At 41.6% G+C, this 23,824-nt stretch overlaps 1 protein-coding gene, 1 long non-coding RNA gene and 1 pseudogene across 4 annotated transcripts; 2 read left to right on the forward strand and 1 right to left on the reverse strand.

Annotated features, from left to right (window-relative positions):
* The first annotated feature begins 1,504 nt into the window (after nucleotides 1–1,504).
* On the forward strand, nucleotides 1,505–11,950 carry LOC140559717 (uncharacterized). 3 transcript variants are annotated; one of them, XM_072683303.1, is made up of 9 exons: nucleotides 1,505–1,617; nucleotides 2,558–2,677; nucleotides 2,924–3,003; nucleotides 3,752–3,871; nucleotides 4,540–4,656; nucleotides 6,457–6,561; nucleotides 7,072–8,977; nucleotides 9,522–9,647; nucleotides 10,992–11,950. In XM_072683303.1, exons 4-9 carry the CDS (start codon nucleotides 3,755–3,757, stop codon nucleotides 11,252–11,254), a joined length of 2,634 nt encoding a protein of 877 aa, XP_072539404.1. In that variant the 5' UTR covers nucleotides 1,505–1,617; nucleotides 2,558–2,677; nucleotides 2,924–3,003; nucleotides 3,752–3,754; the 3' UTR covers nucleotides 11,255–11,950. The 3 variants fall into 3 exon arrangements, with proteins under 3 accessions (XP_072539404.1, XP_072539407.1, XP_072539405.1); XM_072683306.1 differs by having other exon boundaries at nucleotides 10,271–11,079; XM_072683304.1 differs by having other exon boundaries at nucleotides 1,510–1,535.
* A 3,251-nt stretch (nucleotides 11,951–15,201) lies between these two features.
* Nucleotides 15,202–16,073, reverse strand: LOC140559298 (uncharacterized). The gene is made up of 3 exons (XR_011979878.1): nucleotides 15,914–16,073; nucleotides 15,593–15,759; nucleotides 15,202–15,301 (listed from the first exon to the last, which is right to left on the reverse strand). It is a non-coding gene; the product is annotated as an uncharacterized lncRNA (long non-coding RNA).
* A 7,385-nt stretch (nucleotides 16,074–23,458) lies between these two features.
* LOC140560459 (U1 spliceosomal RNA) lies at nucleotides 23,459–23,585 on the forward strand (annotated as a pseudogene).
* The last annotated feature ends 239 nt before the right edge of the window (nucleotides 23,586–23,824 follow it).

Genomic DNA, 23,824 nt, shown 5'->3' on the forward strand with positions numbered 1-23,824 from the left:
CTGACCTGCTTCACTCAAAACCTCCCAGTAGCCGTTACATACTGCCTGGAAAACCTTGTGTCTGATTATGATTTCTACATAGCTCTGGACATGTGTTCAGTAATCAACATTTTCACAGGGTTCGTCCAACCAGTCTTCATTCTCCACAGAGCAGGAAAACTGACGTTCATAAGGTGAACAGCATTGAACAGCATTTATAACTTCATAATTCACTCTTAAATATAAAGGTTTAAAAAACACAAGGTTCTAACCCCCTAAAGAACCAACCCCCCGCCCTTCACGGTGGTAGTAACCCTCAACACTGGAAAAGGCTGGTTAATCAAATGATCAGCTGGAGCAGGAGGATCCTGTAGGACCTGGGATGGGAAACACTGCTCTACATGATGTGAGAGAAGAACCACTTTTTGAATAATCTTTGCTTGAAATTGTCTTCAGATAGAGCTGATACTGTAAATCCAGCTACAGTGAGTGGGATGGGGTGGGGTGGGGTGGGGTGGGGTGGGATTGGGTGGGATGGGATGGGATGGAATAGGATTGGGTGGGATAAGATGGGATGGGATGAGATGGGATTGGGTGGGGTGGGGTGGGATGTGATGGGATTTGGTGCGATTGGGTGGGATAAAATTGGGTGGGATTGGGTGGGATTGGGTGTGATGTGATGTGATGGGATTAGATGGGATGGGATGGGATGGGATGGGATGGGATGGGATGGGATGGGATGGGGTGGGACGGGACGGGATGGGACGGGACGGGACGGGACGGAGCGGGATGGGATGGGATGGGATGGGACGGGGTGGAGTGTACAAGGGGTAGTATAGTAGTGTGTGCTGATTGTTGTTTTATGTTACAAAACAAAATATTACAAACAAAAGCAGTTTTGTGTTTTCATTTCTTTGCTTTAATCAATTCTATTCTTTTCACACATTTTTTCCAACCCACTAATTAACAGAATCTTGTGAGCTTTGGTACAAGGGGCCTGTATTGACATTTTAAGGAGGTGGTTCCAACCTGAAAAAAGGCAACTTCCCTCTGATTTTAGGTGTCACCCATCACCCATGTACCTGAACTGGAAAATTAGTTATAACTGCGAATCAGTATTAAATATGTATTTTGGGGGCTCGGAGTGGTGCAGTTGACTAAAGCGCTGCCACTAAGATCCGAGGATTCATGCCATCTATCTATCTGTCTGTCTGTATGTCTATCTATCTATCTATCTATCTATCTGTCTGTCTGTATGTCTATTAATCTATCTATCTATCAATCTATCTGTCTATCTATCTATCTATCTATCTGTCTGTCTGTCTGTCTATTAATCTATCTGTCTGCCTAGATTAGCATAGACTCACCCGAGCTTTAACAAACAGACATATTTGTGACAAATATTTTTTTTTTAATGAAGAAGAAACTTAATTAAAACATTTTAAACAGCAGAATTGTGACTGTAAGAGACTCCAGCAGCAGCAGGGGGCGCTAATGCAGGTTATGGCAACCCAGGCCACACAGGAAGGAGGCGAATCCATCGGATGGTGGAAAAAGTGAGTTTTTTTCTTGGAGGTTTTTTTTCTCTGCTTCTGCAGAATCCCGGCCGAAGGACAGGGGAGATCGTCCAGATCAAAGGTAAAGCAGAGCCTCAGAACTGGCCGCATGTGGGAAACGCGGAGTTAGAGAGGCTGGCTGGATGTTAGGGTGCAGGAATGGCCTGTAGGGCTGTAGACTGCAGGGGCAGCCCGAAACAACAACAACACACACCGGGGGTCTGGGTCTGGGTCTGGTTCTGCCGGGCTTTATGTGGGTTATTCCAGTCAGCGAGGGGTTTGTGATGCTTTAAATGACAGTTGAGATCAGTAAATTCTCTCCGAGGCTGAAGTTACCCTTCTGTTAACCAGCTTCTTGTTCGACTTGTCCGTTCCACCTTAAATACTGCAGCTGTAGCCCTCGGGCGCCTGCAGGCAGCAGCGTGTGAGGCTGCAGAATTTAAGGTGGAACGGGCAGTTGGAGGAAGAGGCTGGCGATTAGGAAGCTGTGCAAGAAAGAGTGATGTGTTTAGATCATGGAGACAGTAATATGAGCTATTGTCTTTACTAACATCTTATTAAGCATTAAATACGATAAACAAAGGTGCTGATAGCATCACATCACTGCAGGTGTGGAGTAGTCTTTATTATTAAGTCATTAATTATTATAATAATTCATATGAAGCAGTGAGTGCTTGTTCTCTTTAGAACTGTTCAGTTGCAGGTTTGACCCAGTAGTGTTATACTAATATATAAATATAATAATAACAGTGATAGTAGTATACACTGACCAGCCCTAACATTAAAACCACTGCCAGGTGTATTAAATAACATGATGATCTGCTTCCAGTGGCTTCTGTCAAAGGTTGGATATATTAGACAGTATAAGTGAACAGTCCTGGTCTTGGTCTCTGTGCCAGGTACCCCAGGATGCATTCGGTGGTCTCGCGGAGCCCATGCCTGCTCTCCCACACCTGATACACAGCTGAGGAATCTTTCCTGTCGTATGAACCCAAACACACTAACATAACATTTATTTGCAGGTAATGGATTATCGCACACCTGCTGATGGTAATTCCCAGAATTCCTATCAGACAGGAGGTTGGAAACCACCTTTGGGTTACAGAGCGACCAGCGCAGAGTCCCCCAAACAGCCGCTTACTGTGAGTTTTCTTTATATTAATGTGTGTGTGAGGGTGCGATTATAATGATACTGTTTGTTTATTTATTTATTTATTTGAGAGGCACAGTGTCCACCACATTACTGAGCATCTTGACTGTTTTCTGGTGTTTTTCTTTATATAGCTAAATGGTGACCTTACAGATAAAAGAACTGGTAGAATTATGGAGGGTGATCTGTGAGGGTACAGTGCTGTGTGACGTGTGTGTTATACTAATCTTTCCATTAGCAATGAAGATCTGAAGTTCTGCCTTCCAGACCAACTCTCTATCAAAACATCCAGTGTTTGTCAATAGGAGACGTAATACAGTGAGTAGCAGTGGTCAGAAACCTTTGTCTAACACAAAGTGACCTCTGTATTTGGATGCACCTGTAATATTACCCCTGAACCTCATGTGCGCTCAGTCCCCTCCAATTGAGGCTTTAAGGGGATGTATTACACCTCCATCTACCTTCAGAGGTGAATGTTTGATGACATGTAGATTTATAGGCTCATTAATTAGTCATTTACACTAAATATGATGGTTGTAGCAGGCCTAATATTACAGAACAGCCCCATCAGGACCGGTAGGCCTCCAGTCTCTTCTTTATTCCTACACAAACACTGCATTTAATGGTGCCACCTGCCTTTAGCAAAACCAGTTAATAGTCACTGTTACACAACAGGCTTGTATCTCCCTGTTTGCTGTTTTTCTTTTTTCAACCTGATGTGAATCTGGCATTTCATTATGAACGGACCAATAGAAATGCTTCAAAATGACTTTTTACAAAACCTTTTACAATAACTGATTCTTCTCCTGTAAAGGTGAGATTTTGGAGACACAAGATTTGTGCTTGACACTGACAAAGTGTCAGTTGACACAGATATCAGCAGAAAAACATTTGGGCCCAATCAGGCTGAACAGTATTAAGATTGAATTTTCTGATTCAAAGTATTGTTGTTTAGATTTCTTTTAAATATGTATATAAGCAAAGAATGCCTGCATTCATGCATACATAAACATATAAATAAACAAACACAGAAATCTGACACTTCTCTTTGTATAATATATTACAGGTAATGGAGTACCATCCAACTGCTGAGGCTCATGCTCAGGATGCCTATTCATCAGCCCAGTGGAAGCCCCCACCTCCACTGGATTACAGCGCTTCCAACTCCAAGTCCCCCAAACGGCAGGTACTGTAAGTCTCGTTTATATATTTTCATTGATTTATTTATTTACTCATTTCAGTTACAAAATCACAACATGTGCATTAGGGGTTCAGAGATGTTGGCAGGTGTGCCAGAGTGTGTGTTGCTGACTGGAATTTGGGGGGTGATTGGATACATACATATATACACACACACACACACACATATGTATATATGTTTGTGTGTGTGTTCTAATATTTATGTTAATGCAGTTAATGTATGTCTTTACAGCCTTTTGCCATACAATGATTGTTCTAGCTGCATCTAGGATTTATAGTCCTAAAAGTTACAGTTCTGGATGGAAGGAATGATACAACAGTAAACATGTTAATATGTTAATTATTAATATTATGCAAGTTAAATGACTATGATTATAGGCTCTTACTGAACTGTAGACAATGTCATGTTCCTATATGGGAACCAGGCACGAGTCCTGCAGGCCTTGTCTATTTTTAGTTGTGCAGTAAAAATAAACAAATCTTACAGTGGACTGGAGGAGGTTGTGTGTTGGATCTTGAACAGGAGGGGAAGTCTGTTTATCATGTGGATTTCCACCACAGCCTGACTGGCAGTGCACAAGAGCTGCTGTTGTGTGTACCCAGCTGTTTTTCCAACCCCCAGTTCAGCAAATTAATCAATAAATACATTTGCAGGTAATGCAGAACAACACAGTCACTGATACGACTGCAGTGGATGGCTTTTCACCATGCCAGTCAAAGCCTGTAGCGGATAACCGGGAACCTGCCAGTTCAGAAACGTCTAATCAGCAGGTACATTTCTTTTTTACAACCTTTAAGATGTTTGAATAAAAAGTAGAGGTTTAGAAAACAACTGTTGAGCTAACAGCTCAGTCTGGAACTGGTGCTTCTTTACAGGAAAATTGATCTAGATTCAGCGATGAAGTATCGTACACTCCCAGCAATGGGTTCTGTATCTATATAGTACTCAAAAGGGTTCTTTGACTCAGATACAGACAGTGTATCCCTTTTTGGTGCTATATGAACTGCAAACACTTAAGCAGCCAGTTCAGTTCAGATGTATGTATATAGCGCCTTTCACAGGGTGTTCTCACACAGCCGCTTTACAGAGATCCAGGCCCAAGCTTTCTTTAAGCAAGCTAGTGCTGACAGTAGCAAGGAAACCACAATTTGTTATAGTTCTATATAGATCTATTGCCTTTACTGAAGAACTCTGAAAATCCCCTTTTTTTCTTTTACTTTTACTCTTACCCTGCATCTCCCTGGTGGTGTTATAATCACCATATAATTACCAACCAGGCTCACTCCTAATATCACTGAATCATTCTTAATGATGGTTGTATTCTGTACAGACGGCATCAACGCTGTTCTCATCCAGAGATTCTTTACTTTTAAAAGTTGCCTCATCATTTGTCTGCTGTATTTACATCTCAGCCTTCCTTACCAGCCTGAACCTCTACACTACAGTCATTCAGCGTGGTGCTCAGAGTGTCCTGTGTCTGAGTGTTCTGTAGTTAAGTAGTGGATGTTCTGTTTGTATAGACTAATTATGTGTCTTTTTTTTAGTGTTTACATTCTTAAACTGACCATAGACTAGAACTCTAGTACTAAGCAATAAAAAAATAATGAAAAATAGTCTTATAACCTCCAAACATTGACACTAATTTAAATGTCAGTAATCTGCCCAAGCCTCATTAGCAGTGTCAGTGTTCTGTATCCGAATCCGAATCCAAATCTTTTTATCCAAGGGGTTTTACTTGGTGCTTCACTTTATTTTTGTTTTAAAAGACGCCCCCCAATAAACCAGACCTCAGACCAGGATGTCACAAAAACACTGGGTGCCGATCCTGGGTCAGCTGCTTTTGCTGCTGTACATTGCACTCAAAAGGCAGAGTAGGAAAGGTCTTACTTTAGTCTTGTCTTGCTGGACGTCTGAGCGTGTATCGGCTCATCGGGTGACCAGGTTGGTGTTTAAGTGACCACAGCGATGTTTAAAATGTACAGTGTTTGTAGTGGAAGGCTTGTGATTACTTTCTCTCAGATCTCAACTGTCAAGTTCTTATAGCCAATTAACCATCTGTGTTTATATACAAGTTATAGTTGGAAACTGTACATTTACATGTTCTAAATATTCTAACTAAATCTGGACTCAGCTTTATTTATTATAAGAGATTTATTTATTATAAGATCAATTCTCCAACCTGCTAATCATGACCTTTTGAAAATAATCAGAATCGAGTCCTGTTAAGTGAGACTGCAGCATTGACGCAGATACAGAGCTAACCCTAACCCTAACCCTAGTAAATAAATTACCTGCTATATCAGCTGATTTTACATTGAAATTCATAATATAAATATTGTAGCAATGGTAGAGGAGTTTCACAGTAATCTTAGTGGTTTATTTGTATAAGTGTCTATAATAATAATAAGCCATTTTTAGATATTGATATTCAGTTTTTATTTAATACTGACAAATTAGTGATGTTTTAATATCAACAGGATTTGATGTAAAACCCAAAATATCAGGGTTTTGTTTTTGTTTTTTTTTTTTAAATTGTGTTTACAAATACATTGAACTTTTTCTTTTTATAGAATGAGAGAAACGCTCACAACCCCTATTCAGGATTAAACATTTATTCCTCTGAAGACAGTGATGATGACGTGTGTACATCAAGACTAAAGAAGACTAGAAGCATAGTAAGTTTCTCATCTACAGCATTCATGTACAGTTTCTGACCGAACAGGTTACCTAAATTAGTAGGCAGGATTCTGTGATGTCTATTTTGCACATTTTATAATAATCCATGTTCTAATGTTCCATAAAACTGTGAAATCTGTGCTCTGTAAGTACTGAAAAAGAACTTTTCCATGGTGAAATGTTTTGATATGTGACTTAAAACACAGCTCAGATATCTTTATAATTTTATTTAAAAAAATGAAATGAAATGACATTTTTAATAAAAAACAAACAAAAAGAACCCTTTTAAGTACTTTATACATCCCTTTTTAAAATAGTGTTTTTCTACAAACCATTACAAGAGGTTATCTTTGTATAAAAGAATTGCAGTTTTATAGCATGTTTCTCAAACAAGAGTGTTTTATGTGTTTGTAGTTCTAGATAGAACCACTGCTGTTGCTGAAGAACCCTTGAGGCCCTCTCTCTTTCCCAGTGTATCTAAATGACCTGTTATTAATTCTGATTTTTAGTTGGAAGAGTTATTTTCTGAGGATTCCAATGAGCTCCTGGATTCTGCCTCGGACAGCGGAAAGGAACTTCCTTCAAACTCCAAAGAAGAAACTCGCGACAGCTGCTCAGAAGGTTGCAAGTCCCCTAAACCCAGCTCCAGTGCGAAGAAGCCGAAAGCCGGCGGACGCAGAAGCAATCTCAAATCCAAAGGAACGGTTGCAGTCAACAGAAGCCAAAGAAGAGGCGACGGGAAGAGAGTATACAACAAGAAGCATTACTGCCTGTTCTGCTCCAAACCTTTCAGCAAGATGGCGAGACATCTGGAAGACGTGCATGCAAAAGAAGAAGAAGTCGCTAAAGCCCGCGGCTTTCCGAAAGGGTCGAAGGAGAGGAGGCTGCAGTTGGATGAGCTTCGCCTGAGAGGGAACTACAAACACAACGTTGCCGTGCTGAAGTCGGGCAAAGGCGACCTGGTCCCTTGCAAACGGCCACGGGGGGTCGTCAAGGCCAGTGACTTCATGCATTGTGCGCATTGCCAAGGACTGTTCAACAAAAGGGTTTTGTGGAGGCACATGAAAGTCTGCAAACTGAGTCCTAATAAAACGTACGTCCCGAAACCGGGAAAGAACCGCACCCTGTCCGTTGTGGCAGCGTCGCAGCCTGTGCCTGCTAACATAAGCCCGGCGTTATGGACTATATTAAGCTTCATGGTCCCAGATGAAGTCACGGATGCTGTCAAAAACGACAGTTGCATTCTTCAGATGGGAGAATATTGGCTCAACAAAAGTGGAGCGCCTCAGCAGAACCAGGGATGCATCATCCGGCAGAAGCTACGAGAGCTGGGTAAGCTGCTGGTCACGGGGAGGAAAGTCGCGTCACTAAAGAAACTGGAGGATTTCCTCGACCCGTACAACTGCATGCAGGTGGTGGAAGCTGTGAGGCAGGCGTGTGAATACAACAGCGAAACGAACAGTTACAAAATTCCGTCCCTGGCCAAGAAACTCTCGATCTGGCTTGTGCAGCTCAGCCGACTCGTGAGGTCCAAAGTGGTGATCCCGAAAGACAGCGGCTTGGCTCAGAAACTGCGGGATTTCCAAAAAATCCACGAAGACCGATGGAACGATTTGCTCTGGACGTCGGTGTCGAAGAACACTGAAGATGTCAAGTTCAAGACGCCCACGTTGTTGGCGTTTACGGAAGACGTGCAGAAGCTCCACATGTTCCTGAACAAGACGCAAGACGAGCGCATGGCCCAGCTGTCTGCGGACCCTTCTACCAAGTACTGGTCCGACCTGGCGAAGGTGTGTCTGACTCAAGTTGTTCTGTTCAACCGCAGCAGAGAAGGAGAAGTGTCCAGCATGACCCTGACCACGTTCTTGTCCAGGGACTCTGCTGATCCCCCTACGGACATAGACTGGGCCCTCACCGAGGTCGAGAAACAGCTGTGTCGACACTTCTACAAAATAGTCATCAGGCCCGAAGGTGCCCGACCGGTGCCCATCCTTCTCACCCTCAAAATGCTTCGTGCCTTGCAGCTGCTGGCCGAGAAACGAGAAGTCTGCGGAGTTCTCAAAGAGAACCCTTACGTCTTTGCCCGGCCGTCATCCAACACGCACTACAGGAGCTCGGATTGCGTCCGGGTGGCTGCTGCAGCCTGTGGGGCGAAGGACGCTTACGCCCTCACTTGTGGCAAGCTGAGGAAGCGAATCGCCACGTTATCCACGGTCCTGAACCTGGGGGATCCAGAGATCAACCAGCTGGCGAACTTTCTTGGTCACGAGCTGATCGTGCATGAGGAGTATTACCCTTTGCCTGAAAGGACCCTGCAGCTTGCGAAGGTCTATAAAGTTCTCACTGCAATGGAACAAGGCAGAATGGTGGAGTTCATGGGCAAGAACTTCTCTGACATCAATGTTCAACCTAATGGTATATATGATGTCTTCTGTCTCTGTCCTGCTTGCTCTGCATGTGTCTCTCGCTCATTTCCTCACTCTCTTCCTCTAACCTACCAGGGTGCCGATGAGAGCTTGTGTTCACTCACATTTGAGACTATTTCAGAATGTGTCAAAATCTGTGTTTTGGTGTTTCAGCTCAGCTTGAAGTTGCTTCAGTAGTTTTCCACTGGAGCTACAGGGCTAATGTAGCTAAACAAGCAGTTACGCAAGCTAATAGCATGTAGCATGGTACTAACTGCATGCCTAAATCATCACATGCTCTCTTCAAACCTCCAAACGTCTCAGATCAGTTTGGTTATGTGTTTTCTCACACTGCATGAGAATTGTTCATTTAGATTTAAACTGCATGCTGTTTTTATTCATACTTTTATTTATTTATTTATTTTCTGGTTTGTCCGCTGCTGTGTGCATGTTGTCTGTGCTGGAGTTAAGGATTGTTTGTTTGTGATGACCCAAAATAAATCCAGCTGTGTTTGACCGACTCTAAACTTGCCACTGTTTTCTGTGTCCTGTAGAGGAGCTTGAGCTCTGCAATGACAGAGGAAGGAAAAACTGGGAATGCTCAGCACCCGGAGGTACGCACAGTGTAAATGAAAGTGCGGTAGAAGACACTGTACTGTGCACAGGTGTCACAGGTTCAAGTGAGTCAGTTACATTTGTAATACTAAACTGTACAGCATATATGTCAATATGTTCAAAGTTTGAGATTGTCGTCATAACTAAAATCATATACATTTGCTTTTATAATATTATTATTAAATATTGTTAACTGGGCAACATAATCATCTCCATCATACAAAGACCTTGAAATTCTAACATAACTTTCAATGGACGTTAATGTAATATTTTATTACATTTTGAAGCATTTCTATTGGTTCATTCATCATAAAAGTCTGACAATATAAAGAACAACTGCTAGATTCTCATTACGAGAAAAAGCAGCTACTTTAAAAACAGCAAAAATGAATATTCATAGTTTTTGTACAACAGTGATGATATTTCGTTGATTATTTGAGGTACTTTACAAACAACAATAAGCACACTGTATAGTGCTAAATTATTAATACACTTGAAATAATACACTTGACCACCACTTTTGAGGTACCATGGATATATATTTATTATTTATATATTTATTATAACATAATTCTTAACAATTAAGGTTCTCTACATAATTATAGGCCTATGCCATTTTAGCAGCTTTGTTTTTCACAGTGTGTTGTTTAGTATTATTGTTTAGTATTATTGTTTGTGCCTTCTTCAGATGTCCTCACACACGAGACTGATCTGGACCCAGTTTCCCAATCTCACCTCAGTGTTAGGAGGTCATCTGAAATGGTGGAGAGTGTGTTCATTGTGATGCTTGCTCAACCGTTTACGGCTCTTGTACCAAGATGCTTTTAGGAAAGTCAGTCCTGATCTGGTGTCTGTGGAGCAGCAGTGGGGTGTTGTGATGTGGGGTCTACAACTCCCCAACTCATCCCAAAAATACTGGATGGAGCTCCACCACCATCATTCCAGAGAACACAGTTCCTTCACTGCTACACAGCTAAATGCTGGGGGGCTTTATAGCCCTCTAGCCTACGCCTGGCATTAGGCAGCATGGTGACGATAGGTTCATGATGTTGATCTACTCCAGAGAGTCCTATTCTATGGACAGTACTTCTCTAGACTAGGGACTAGACAAGTTGTGTGTGTGAGCATTTGCACATCTGTGTCAGAATGTATTCATTAGAAGGGGTGTCCACAAACTTTTGGATAGTGTATGGAACTTTTACATTCCTCACAGTTGTTAATGCTTATTTTGTTTTATTGAATATGATTGTTTGGACAGTCCTGCTGAAATGACCGTTGATGGATGTGACAGCGGCTCCTCTTTTGAAATAAACATCAGCCCCGTTTTTCTGATTTTCTAACAGTTTTATGATTGATGCCCCGGCCCTGCTGTAATACCTGGACTGTCTCCTCGTTTGTTTTGAATGCAGGTGCGTTTCCAGTCTCTCCTTCAGGTCAGAAAAGAAAGGAACAGAAGAAGAGGAAAACCTGGAGTGTGAGTGAAGTCCAGGCTGTGGAAAGACACATGAAGGATTTCATCACCTCCTGCCGCGTCCCGGGAAAGACGCCCTGCGAGAACTGCATTAGAGCCGAACCTCTAGCTCTGAAGAACAGAGACTGGCAGAGCGTCAAGTTTTACGTCTACAACCGCATCATGGCCCAGAAGAGGGACGGGAGTCACAGTAAAGTATGAAAGCGTTTCCTCCGAGGTTCTGTTTGTACAATTTTCCACAACGTGGGAAAAACGAGAACTGCATGTGCCGTCCCCTGAAGGATGTGAAAATGACTGTTCTGCTCATGCAACGTTGTGGAGAAGGTCAATCTGGAGGTCAGTGCTAACTGCGCCAAGCTAGCAGGCAGCGAGACTATGGTTCGCCTTGATCCACCAGGAGAAAAGAGTCTATTTCCAGAGCTGAGTGGATTCTATTGGACTCTTACAGACCCTAGACTACACAGGCCTTTGGCACTCCTGGACCATACACTTCATAAACGTAGGTCCTAGCTCTTGACATCAACTCTACATTAGTCCAGTAGTGTAGATCTCCACCTCAGTCACAAGATGGCGCTACAGTACAAGCAGGGTGAAGTTCTGGAACCACCCTCCAGGGTTTTATAACATGTTAATGTACATTTATGCCTATATTCATTCCATATTTAGCCATTGTTTCCTCAAGGCAGCAGAAAGACACACCTGCTGTGAGACGTTATCCTCCGTCCATGATGTAGTCTGTAGGATACTGCGCCACCAAGTGGCTAATAAAGTCTAAACCGGTCTGTGTGATTTCATTACAGCTTATTTAGAGATGTTTGTGTCGATGGATTGTTGTAATATTCAAACTGGTCATATTTGTGTCGGTTGTCCAATAAAATATTGTTACTTCAGTAGAAATGGATTTCTATACGTTTCTGTTATATTAATTCATATAAGCCGAATGGAATGTTATTGTGACCGCTGTTAAAGGGGCCCTTTCCTTTTACTATGGGGACAAAAGTATTGGGACACCTGCTCATTATTAGAAGAGTTGATTCTGCTTTTGTTGGAGTCTCTACTGTCTCTGGTATCTGGACAAAAGTAATGTGAGATGACATTGAAATTTGGGGAATTCCAATTTTAAATTCAACCCTTCATTTAGTAATAGAGACCATTTTTTTAAGGTAGGTGAGGAATTCTGTGGTGTTGCTAAAAGCCATGCTGGAGTTATCTTCACACACATTCAAAGCAGCCTTGCTGGAGTGTTGGTAGGTGCTGACTGATTGGTTGTTGAGTTAATGTCTAATATATAGACATCAGACCTGCACTGTGAGGAAGACCATCATCATGAAGAGTCTGATGAAGAGTCTCTATCTCTTGGTGTTGGCAGGTGAGTTCCACTCTGCTTTATGATGGATTAGCTCTGCTGCTGGAGGAGGTCAGGAGCAGGGGGTTCTAGTTAAGGTTCAGTCAAATGGTCCATATTTCTTCTTCATGCTGTATCATGAATTATAACACTGCTGTCAGTCACAGTTAAATGATGGAGTTTATCGTAAATATTACCCTCCTTCACTTTCATCCTTCTGAGAAAATGACACTATTGCGGTCTCTTACTCCGCTGAAGAAAAGGTCCTCTCCAGGGTGTCGATTTTGTGTCATTGCATAGTGACAACAGCTCATAGTATAGACTGTCTATATATTGTATTGTATGCAATATATATATATATATATATATATATATATATATATATATATTTATTTATTTATTTATTTAATATTTATATATATATTTCTTCCGAAATGCACCACAGAGCGCCACAGGAGGTCATTCCTGCCTGTGACCATCACACTCTATAACTCCTCCCTCAGTGTGTGACACTACGGTTCATCTGTGCAGTACTCAAGTTGTACTGTTCATATGTGCAGTAATAATGATAGCACTGTGTAATTCCATTTAATGTGTGCAATAACTCTGTACATATTTATTATCACAGTTATTACCACTATGCCACTCTACTATATTCATATAATTAATATATATTTAAATTTCAAGTTTATCTCTTTTTTTCTCTCTTTCTTCTAAATGTATTTTATTTATTTTATAAAGTGTTTATTCTTACACTAACGGTTGCAGCCGTAACAACTGTAATTTCCCTCCTGGGATCAATAAAGTATTTGATTCTGATTTTGATATATACTAACTAATGAGCATGAGCCAGCCAGTCATGTGATTACACAGCAGTGTTTAATGCAGAAATGCAGCGAATACCCAGTAGCACACTACAGGGGTCTAAAGGGGTATTGAGTTTACTGAGTTGACTCACAGATAAAATATATATAAATAAATATATATGTTACAAAAAATACAAACAAACATTTATATAAACATCTATTACTGCTAATCAATCACACCACCTGGTCAAATAGTAACATAATAATAATAATAATAATAATAATAAATACATCAAGCCAAAATGATCAGATAAACAGATCTGCAGAATCTTCATGCAGCATTCAGCTCTGCTGACCCAGAAGATCCTCAGTCTTCTATACTGTGGTTCTGATTATGGGAGCACGGTGTGACCTGAGGTCAGAGACTGAAGGATGAGCATGAACTTCACTTTAAGGTGGCAGTGCAAGGCATGGAGCTTTACGCTGGTCTACTGCGCCACCTAGTGTTGACTTAAATGTGTTTCACTCATTAGGAGATTTTCAGCACAGTGGGAGAAGGTTAGGGTGATCATACAGGATCATAGAGTATAATAATGACTTCATAGATCCTCCTTCATAGGAGGAACAGAGGTTGTGCAGAGGAGTAGAGACGAAGCCAAGTCCAACAACTTTCCATATTTTGGTGTTCACTAGAGGTGAGTCTTGGTTTCTCTCAAGGTTTCTTCCTTTCCACCGCTGCTCTTGTTCTGTGCATTAGAGGTTTGGACCTGGATACATTACTGGTAGCACCACCATGAGCTAATCATTTTCTCAAGAACAAATTTAATAAAATTCTTAGGCCCATTGTGTCCAGCTGGTCCAGTGATCCAGTTCAGCACTTTTTAAAAAGGGGGTTCGTCAGGTGTTCTGTAGTAAAGACAGTGGTTCTGTCTTATTATGCAGATCATATCAGTTCATTGCTCTAAATGGAAATATAATAATCACAACCTGCTTTTCTCCTGTATGTTTCTCCTGAAAATAGGACCTTCTGCCTGATTCAGCCGGCTGAGGAGGGGTAGACTCAGTACGCTAGAGGGGTTGGCTTGGGTTAGTGTCAGTGTGCTGGGTTGCAGCTCTGCTTTTACCCCAGTGGAAATGCTGTGATTCAGGATCTGAGCTTCACAGAGCTCCACTGCAGTGTTCCTCACACCGGAGTAACAGACTGAACCCGAGGCCTGTCAGTCGTTCACTGCTTCCTCACTGGGTGAGTTTACACTCGGCTGAATGCTCTGCTGAGCTGAGCTTACTTCATATGTACGAACACTAACCCTAACTCTAACCCTACTCTATAAATATTTGTTCTGTGTGCCTAAAAAAAAACACTGATGTTGACCTTAAAGCTGTAGCCATAAGGACAGTTCCTCATGCAGCCACCAGGGGGAAGCATGCTTTGTAAACCTGTAACTCAGCAATGAAATCACTATTGAGCCTGTTTAAGAAATTCGATTTTAGGCCATTGATCGTGTTAGGTCGATTTCTATAACCCAGCAAATTAAAAACAAAAAATGACCAGAATGAAAACAATACATTTGGGAAAAATACTTTAAAATGAATAAAATGATTATATATATAGGTGTGTACCTATTGTTTTGGTACTTATTGCACTACTTGCACTACTGTATCAAGACAAGACAACCATAAACACCATTTGTGACATTTTTTAACCCTTTAACCCATCCAGAGCACCCCTGCCCATGTCATGTGCTACCTATTCAGCAGCGGAGACGTGCAGTGTTTGGGTGTACTGTACAAGCCTGTGTTAATATAATGAAGTGGTTTCAGTTCTACACCAGCAGAAAAAAGAACATCAAGCATTATATCTATAGTTAAATGAAGAAAGGCTGGAGGCTCTCATTACATTATGATGTGTTTATTCACAGTATTGCAGAAGAACAGAATGTCTCTCACACTCTGTTACAGCCCTGTCTCTGTGTTTATCCAGGCTCTGTAGCGACACACATCCATGAACAGTACCGGAAAAGCACAGAAATCTTCATATCCACCATGAAGCACGCCATACAGGACTCCTTGTATCGTCATGCTACCCCCAGAATCCCCCTGTGTGTGTTAGAGAGAGAGAGAGAGAGAGAGAGAGAGAATCACCACTCAATACCATTCAGTTCAGTGGAGGATGTATATGTTTATGGTTTATGGTGGAGAATGATGGTGTTTAAAAAATGATGGTGTTTGTTAGAGTGGAATGAGGATGTTAAGTGGAAAATTATATTAGGTGGAGAATAATGATGTTAGGTGGAGAAAGAGGGTGTTTGGTTGGAGAATGATGGTGTTAGGTGGCGAATGATGGTGTAAGGTGTGCTCTGGCTCTGAGGGTTTGATCAAACTGCTCACCTTACACTCATCCACAGTCCGGCCCGGGTCTTTGGCACAGACAAACTGATTGTAGGCGAGAGATCTTAAGTACTGGTCCTGGTCATTCTGGTATTGAGAGAAGCCGGGACACTGTACTATCTCCAGATCTCCACACTGTAGATTCAGAGTATGTACAGTGTTTTTCACTGTGGGGCAGCAGAGAGCAGGTTAGAAATGTGCTGAAACACTTCTAGAATGAGGAAAACTGACTAGTAGGAACTAGTTTGTTCAGCCAAACTAATGAAGCATGAATGAATGACAGATTCATGCATTAATTCAGTACATATCCATAAAACTCACCTTTCTTCCCTTGCTGTACTGCTGTTGTGAACCAGCCATTAAACAGAACCTTGGTTGTACTGGTTGGAGTGTTGCAGCTAAGGGGGGGTAACTGAACTGTGTGCGGGTGGGAAACAGACGTCTGCAGCTTCAGCAGCATAATGTCATGTGGTTCAGGCTTGTTAGGGGTGTTGTACTGACGCTTCAGAGAAATCTCACCAACCTCTTGTTTGGTTTTGTCTGGGTGGAGATTCAGAACTGCCACCAGGTTCCTGCCAAGAAGAAATGCACGATTTTCCTTCATGATCAAAGAAATACGTTTGGACAGTGGTGCTGACGTACGCTTCAGTTCCAAAAATGAATGTTTAGCTCTGCTTAAGTCATGTTCTTCCATAAAATCAGAAAAGTTACAAGGTTTTGAGTTTGAGTTTTAGGAATTGTGTTATGAGCTCAGTCTAGTTCCAGAATACTGCTTTCGTACTTACGGTTCGTCACAGTGAGCAGCAGTCAGAATCCAATCAGCACTGATTAGAGACCCTCCACAGTGATAATCGCTAAGGTCTGGTTTACCATCTTTACCCTTAACAGTCAGGACCACGTGGTGGAGGGCCTCTGTGTTTCCACAGTCCCGCCCCCCAATAACTCTCTTCTGCAGCTCCCCCAGTGTGGCATCTAACCAAAAAAGCACAAATTAGATGAACAGAATTTGTCATATTGTTGAAATTGATCCAGAAAAGTGTCGACGATATAAATGATAAATTCATAATTAAAAATGCATCATTAAAAATCTCATGCTGTTTCACTGCCAGATCTTTTAAGAGTGGATTCGATTTTCTGACTGTAAAATACAACTTGCCTGCCAGCATCAGGAGAACGAGGAGAGCTGAACGGTTCATCACGGTCTTCTGGCAGAGACAGCCGGTCTGAAACACTGAGCAGCTTCTGTCTTTTTATGTAGAATTTATCAGCAAGACTTCAGAGATCATGCAAAACTCTACCTTTATAACTGTGGACACTGAGCACTTCTTAACTGATGTTCCTTCTTATCACTCTAACGCATAGTTAAATGTCTCCAAGACACTGAGGTTCTGGACTATGGCAGCAGATGCCATTTATTACTTATTTATACTGTACAAGTAGCACATGTAGAGGGTATTTACCCTTCATTCACTCAAACTGAGGTGGTGTAACTTGAAGGTGACTCTGGTGGGAGTGAAATTGCAAACATTGAGTGGAAACTGTGGTTCTCCACAGTCCGTTTAGTTAGATAAAGATCCTGAAGATGTTCTGATGATCCTTTACTGACATTCAGCAGATTTACATCAAGTAGACTTAATATACTAACCTTAACCTCAACCCAAAACCTAACCCTAATCTTAATCCTAATCCTAACCTTAACCTCAACCCACAACATAACCCTAACCCTGATCCTAATCCAAACCTTAACCTCAACCCAAAACCTAACCCTAATCTTAATCCTAATCCTAACCTTAACCTTAACCTCAACCCACAACATAACCCTAACCCTGATCCTAATCCAAACCTTAACCTCAACCCACAACATAACCCTAACCCTGATCCTCATCCAAACCTTAACCTCAACCCACAACATAACCCTAACCCTGATCCTAATCCTAACCTTAACCTCAACCCACAACATAACCCTAACCCTGATCCTAATCCTAACCTTAACCTCAACCCACAACATAACCCTAACCCTGATCCTCATCCAAACCTTAACCTCAACCTCAACCCAAAACCTAACCCTAACCCTGATCCTAATCCTAATCCTAACCTTAACCTCAACCCAAAACCTAACCCTAACCCTAACCCTAATCCTAACCTCAACCCACAATATAACCCTAATCCAAACCTTAATACTGATCCTAATCCTAACCTCAACCTCAACCCACAACATAACCCTAATCCAAACCTTAATCCTGATCCTAATCCTAACCTTAACCCAACCCAGCCTTACCCTACTACAGGGACGTCTGTACAGACTGGTGGAGACTCTTCTCCACTAATAGAGGTTTGTAATAACACTTTCGGCCCACTGGTGGTCCACAGCCTAAACTAAAGTTGGTACAAACATTTGATTCTTCTCATGTAATCATTTATTATTGATCTCAGAGTATGATGTACAGTTACACTATATAACACATATGTGCAAATGCACACACACGCTTGTCTAGTCCCTGTAGAGAAGAAGTACTGCCAATAGAATAGGACTCTCTGGAGCAGATACACATCATGACCCTATCGGCTCCATGCTGCCTAATGCCAGGCGTGGGCTAGAGGAGGGGTATGAAGCCCCCCAGCATCAAGCTGTGGAGCAGTGGAACTGACACAACGAATAAACATTGTCTCATTGTATTGTGTCTGTGCACTATTACTGTTAGTAACTGGTGTGGTCCCTTAAAACAGCAAGACCTTCAAATGGTGATCAGTCCTGCATGATGGGGTCAGAAGGAACACACAGTCCTACAAATACTGGTTCAGGAAACCCAGAGAATTCAGAATTTGCAACAGCCAAGTCAAGACAAAGTCCAGAAATGTTGTGGACAGATTTAAAAAAAAAAGCAGTTCCCGGTTAAGAAAGCCCACAAACATCGCTGAGCTGGGGAGGAATGGGCCCAAATCCCCCAACCCCTAAAATTCACTGTGGGATGATGTGGCTCAGTACTACAGTGGTTTTGCATTATCTGTTTAAATGGGTTCTGTTCACTTGTTTTTAGGCGCAGTTCAGGTCCAATGAATGCACAAATGCATATTAACGGCACTACACGTTGGTCCTTAATGCTAAGGCATTTAGCACACTAATGCACACTGTTATCCATACGTATATAAAACATAACTACATCATTTGCACCAGCATTTGAGCTTTAGTGGATGTGTGATCAACATTCATTAACCTTTGTATGAATGACTCTCATGGCACGGTGTCAGTACATCAATGTGGGAATCATAAAATTTGCTTATAACGGCCTTACTACTATAGATGCGGCCCACTCCTATGAAGGATGTGGCAGGAGCAGGCTGTACAGTGCATGGTCAGTACTGTTAACTATATAATGACTCAGAAGGTTCTACCCAACAACGGTTACGGTGACCCACAGTGGGGAAATTCACAAGGCCACAGCAGCAAAGCGATAACAAGACACTCAGATGCAAAACGTAGATAAATTACAAATTATATATATATAATTTGTAATATATATGACATTTAAACAGAAAATAGTTACTAAAGCTACAGCTGGCTAAAATCGCTGGACTGTAGGGTTAAAGAAAGCCTAGCAAATGACTGTTGATAATGCAGAGATGCACTCAGGTGCTCAGTATAAAGGTACCGAAGATGAAATAACTTAAGTGTCCCACTTTACCAATATTCACCCAACACTCAGGGTCTAGAAATGGTTCTAGTTGAGAGATGCCACAGAAGAACCACTTTGGGTTTCCGTAAAGCAGCATGGATAACACAATGGATGGTCCAATGTTCTGTAGATGCTTTTTAGATGCTCACCTAAGATTCAACTGATTGCTCATTAAAGGAAACTGAACTCTTAGTTGAATGTTAACGCCTGCACCAAACCCTAACCCTTAATCCTAATCTTACCCGTTTAGGTTTAAGGTTTACTTTAAGGTTAAGGTTGGGGTTAGATGTCGTGTTGAATCCCATAGAGAATCATTTCCATTCAGCTTTAGAGTTTAGTTGCATTTAATAGATATTCAGTTGAATGTTGGTTGAATTAGGTGAGCATCTGTTACCATGTTATATTATGTTTCTATTAGTTTTATATTTATATATATTATATTTAAGGTCTGACGAACCTTCTCTTAAATTCTTTAAGTTAAAGGTTTTTCACACTCAAACATCTCTCTTCCATTCTTCTATGGAGTGTACTGTACTAAACAAATGCTTTGGCACATCAGCAACCAGTAGTAAGAAGAAAATGGTGGAATACCTTCTAAATACAGAAGCAGTGTCTTCACTAAAGAACACGTGATCAAACCCCTTTTTAGTCCTAACAAAACGTCTTCATGGAAGAACACACATGGAAGAACTCCTCACAGACAGAGAGTATTATTATTATTATTATTATTATTATCTTATAATAATTGTTATTATGTCTTTTCACTGTTAAAAGTATAAGATCATTGAGGACCTTTTGAGGTTCTTTAACTATGGAAACTGTCGAGGAACCTTCAAGAAACCTTTTCCTTCTAAAAACCTTTGATCTTATACTTCTAACAGGGCAGGTTAGACTTGTTTTGGACTTCTGAAACTGAACTCTGTAGAATTGTTCAGTCTGTATTTCTACATGTTTTCTATTGTATTTTATTCCAGAATTAAAACGCAGTGAGATCAGAGAGGACAGAGACGTGTGTTTAAGCTCTTAGGCAGATCTGAGATCTCTTTATTTTCACACACAGCAGCACACACACCCCTGATCTCTCCCGTCACAGGTGGGTGTGGGCAAAGATCCAAGTTCTGTGCTGCGCATCACAGATATTCATGAAGTCTGATGTATCTTCATTAAGATACTCAGTGTCAGATATAAACACTCCATACAGCGCAACATGCTGCACTCCCGGTGCACGCCAGACGAGGCTTCCCCCGGAATCACCCTGTAAACACACACACACACACACACACACAAAAGTTTGTGGACTATCTTTTATGTTTATGAAATGTATTAAATATGACTGAAGTGAAATAATGAGCAGGTTTACTTTGTTGGTTGCAACATGTGGATCTTGAACACAAATACAGGATCCAAGGGTATAGGAACTACCCTGTACTGGGGGACAGTCATATGGTCTTCCAGGCTGACAGTCTACAACTTTGGAGAAACCGAACCGAAGCCCATTTGCTATGAAGGGATCTGTGGACAGAAGAAGGTGTTGGTATTTTGGTTCTACAGTCGGAGTCCTCATACAATCAGACCAGCTCATGTGAGAGAATCTTACTCATCTTCTGCAGATTGTTATGCCGACGATCCGGTGGATCAAGATTTGCATTCATCCAGCCATAAAAACGAACACGCTCGCCAACAGGTGGTGGTACAGTGCAGGGATGGAGAGGTAGAGGAATGGTGTGTAAATGGTCACGCTGGCCAGTTTCCAGTTTCAGTAGCATGAGGTCATGATTATTTCCAAGTAAACAACAGTATTGTTTGTCAATAATCTTAACTGTCTGTTCTTTTGTACGGTCAGGATGAGCGTTCAAAATGACCTCCAAGTCCCTATAGTGCAAAATACGGCCATGAAATCAGAATGTAGGCAATGTTGTCATCCTAATTGTACATTTAGCTGAACCAATTAACCCTCCCACTCCCTCCGACTCAGTATAGGATGTGTGCTTGATCAACCTGCCCAAACTAGACCACCAGTATGACCAAGCTTGACCATGCTGGTTGGCCCGCACGTTGGACCAGCAAGACCAAGCTGGTCAACCATCATGCCTACAATCAATTGCAGCATACACTATGCTGTTGAGGAGCTGATTGACTAGCTAGCTAGTACCAGTACAGGGACGTTTTCATCTGGATGACCAGCTTCTTAACCACCTTGACCATCAAAGACCAGTAAATACCAGTAAAAGCTGGTCTTGAGCTGGATTTTTCAGCAGGGCAATTAAAATGAGGCAACAAAGCCAACTTCTGAAGCACAACAACTAATAACAACGCAGAAGACTTCAGAAGACCCAGAGGGAAATTAGCATACACCATGTAGTGATGTTCTTACGTGCAGTCATAGTGAGCAGCGGTGAGCACCCAGTCTGCATGGATCAGGGACCCTCCACAGTGCAGATTTTGGCAGCCAATTTACTTCAAAATCACATGATGTCGACCGTGATGTTGACCCTGTTCTGGTCCATTAGTATCATCTGCATTTCCCCCGAGATCAGGATGTTTAGGATCCACATAAATTCTCTTCTGAAAGCCCCCCAGCGTGGACCCTTACAGACAACCAGACAATCAGACTGAACACTGTGGTTTCACCACATTTAAAGTAAAACTGCAGTTTATGGACTGAATAAATCAATCAAGACACAAATCAAGACTTTTTATCACTAGTTATCACTGGAACATATGGAGATGGGCGGAGCTACACAGTAGAGGTGCTAGCCCTGCGATGGCTTCACTTCTGAGAGTCATTGCACTGTCCATGTTTTCTACAGTCACTGGAAATGTCATTCTACCCTTTTTACTCACTTTTATGGAAATAAAAATAAACTTTTTGGCAGCAGCAGCAGAGCTAATCTATCTAACTCACCTGCCAACACCAAGAGAAAGAGACTCTTCATCAGACTCTTCATGATGATGGTCTTCCTCACAGTGCAGCAGGTCTGAAGCTGAGGGCTTTTATACTCTACACATCACTCAGTAACCTGACAGCAAGGCCATCACACTGTAGCTCAAATGGTCAGCACTTATCAACGGTCCAGCAGGGCTGCTTTGAATATATGTGAAGATAACTCCAGGATGCTGCCACACGGCAGATCATTTGCATACACACCAGAGAAGATTGTAAATGGTTTGAACAGTATCTGATGTGATGTCTTCGTGGGTTTTGTCCAATAAAAAACTAAAAACACACCCAGAGCACTTTCAAAATAACAACATCTGCTAATTTCCACTGAACGTAGCTAGAATATAGCGCCTTGATCTTTAGCAAATACTGAGCAGCCTTAATATTCAGAAAACAGCCGAGAGAAAAGGTGCACATAGTCTATCCTATATCAATATCAATAATCTGTCTACAACTACAGACAAAACTATATTTATGGGAAGAATCCTTAGAGAAGCCTGATACACCTGCTAAACCGTAGCTCACAGGTTGTGTACTCATCATTTAGATATGATGTAAACAAGCTTAGAGTTTGTTGCATTTAATAGATATTCATGTTCGATGTTCGATTTCTTTTCACTGTTAAAAGTATAAGATCTTAGGGGATCTTTTGGAGGTTCTTCAATTGGAAACTGTGGAGGAACTTCTTAAGGTGCTTTGAGGAACCTTCAAGGAACCTTTTCCTTCTAAAAACATTTGATCTTATACTTCTAACAGTGCAGGTTAGACTTGTTTTGGACTTCTGAAACTGAACTCTGAACTAGAATTGTTCACTCTGTATTTCTACATGTTTTCTACAGCAGCAGATCGTTTCTTCTCCTTAGGGGTTTTGGTCTCCATTACTGAATCTTCAAATTCTAATTTTATCCTCCACAATCAGCAGATCCACATCACATGATGACAACCACCATCTGAGGCCCAGAAATGATGATGCAATACAATTAAAGCCCTTTAGAGATCATCATGTCCACCTTCACTTTAGCAGGGATCAGTTTTCTGGCAGGACATGGCTTTTCTGGCAGTTGGAAGTTCTATATTTACCATCATCTCCTGCCTGATTATCTTAGGAACTGGCTCACACGGCAGATCATTTGCAAGTCAAGTCAAGTCAAGTGGGTTTTATTGTCATTTCAACTACATACAGAGTACACAGTTAAACGAAACAACGTTCCTCCAGGACCATTGTGCAACATAGACACTTACCTTACATAGATAATTACCTGGCAGGGGAGATACCGTGATCAAGAAGGTGGTTCACCCAGGGTGAGGCTCAGCCATTGCACTCCGGTTATGCTGACCCCTGCAAATTCCCCAAATGTGGGAATCTCGACTGCATCTCCAGAGCATATACACCAGAGAAGACTGTAAATGGTTTGAACAGTATGTGACGTGATGTCTCTGTGGGTTTTGTCCAATAAAAAACTAAAAACACACCCAGAGCACTTTCAAAACAGCATCTGCTCATTTCCACTGAATGTAGTTAGAATACAGGGCCTTGCACTTTAACAAACACAGAGCAGCCTTAATATTCAGAAAACAGCCGAGAGAAAAGGAGCGTCCAGGGTTAATGGTGCTGCT

Source organism: Salminus brasiliensis, chromosome 7 (genome assembly GCF_030463535.1).
Source record: "Salminus brasiliensis chromosome 7, fSalBra1.hap2, whole genome shotgun sequence".
Taxonomy (NCBI): domain Eukaryota; kingdom Metazoa; phylum Chordata; class Actinopteri; order Characiformes; family Bryconidae; genus Salminus; species Salminus brasiliensis.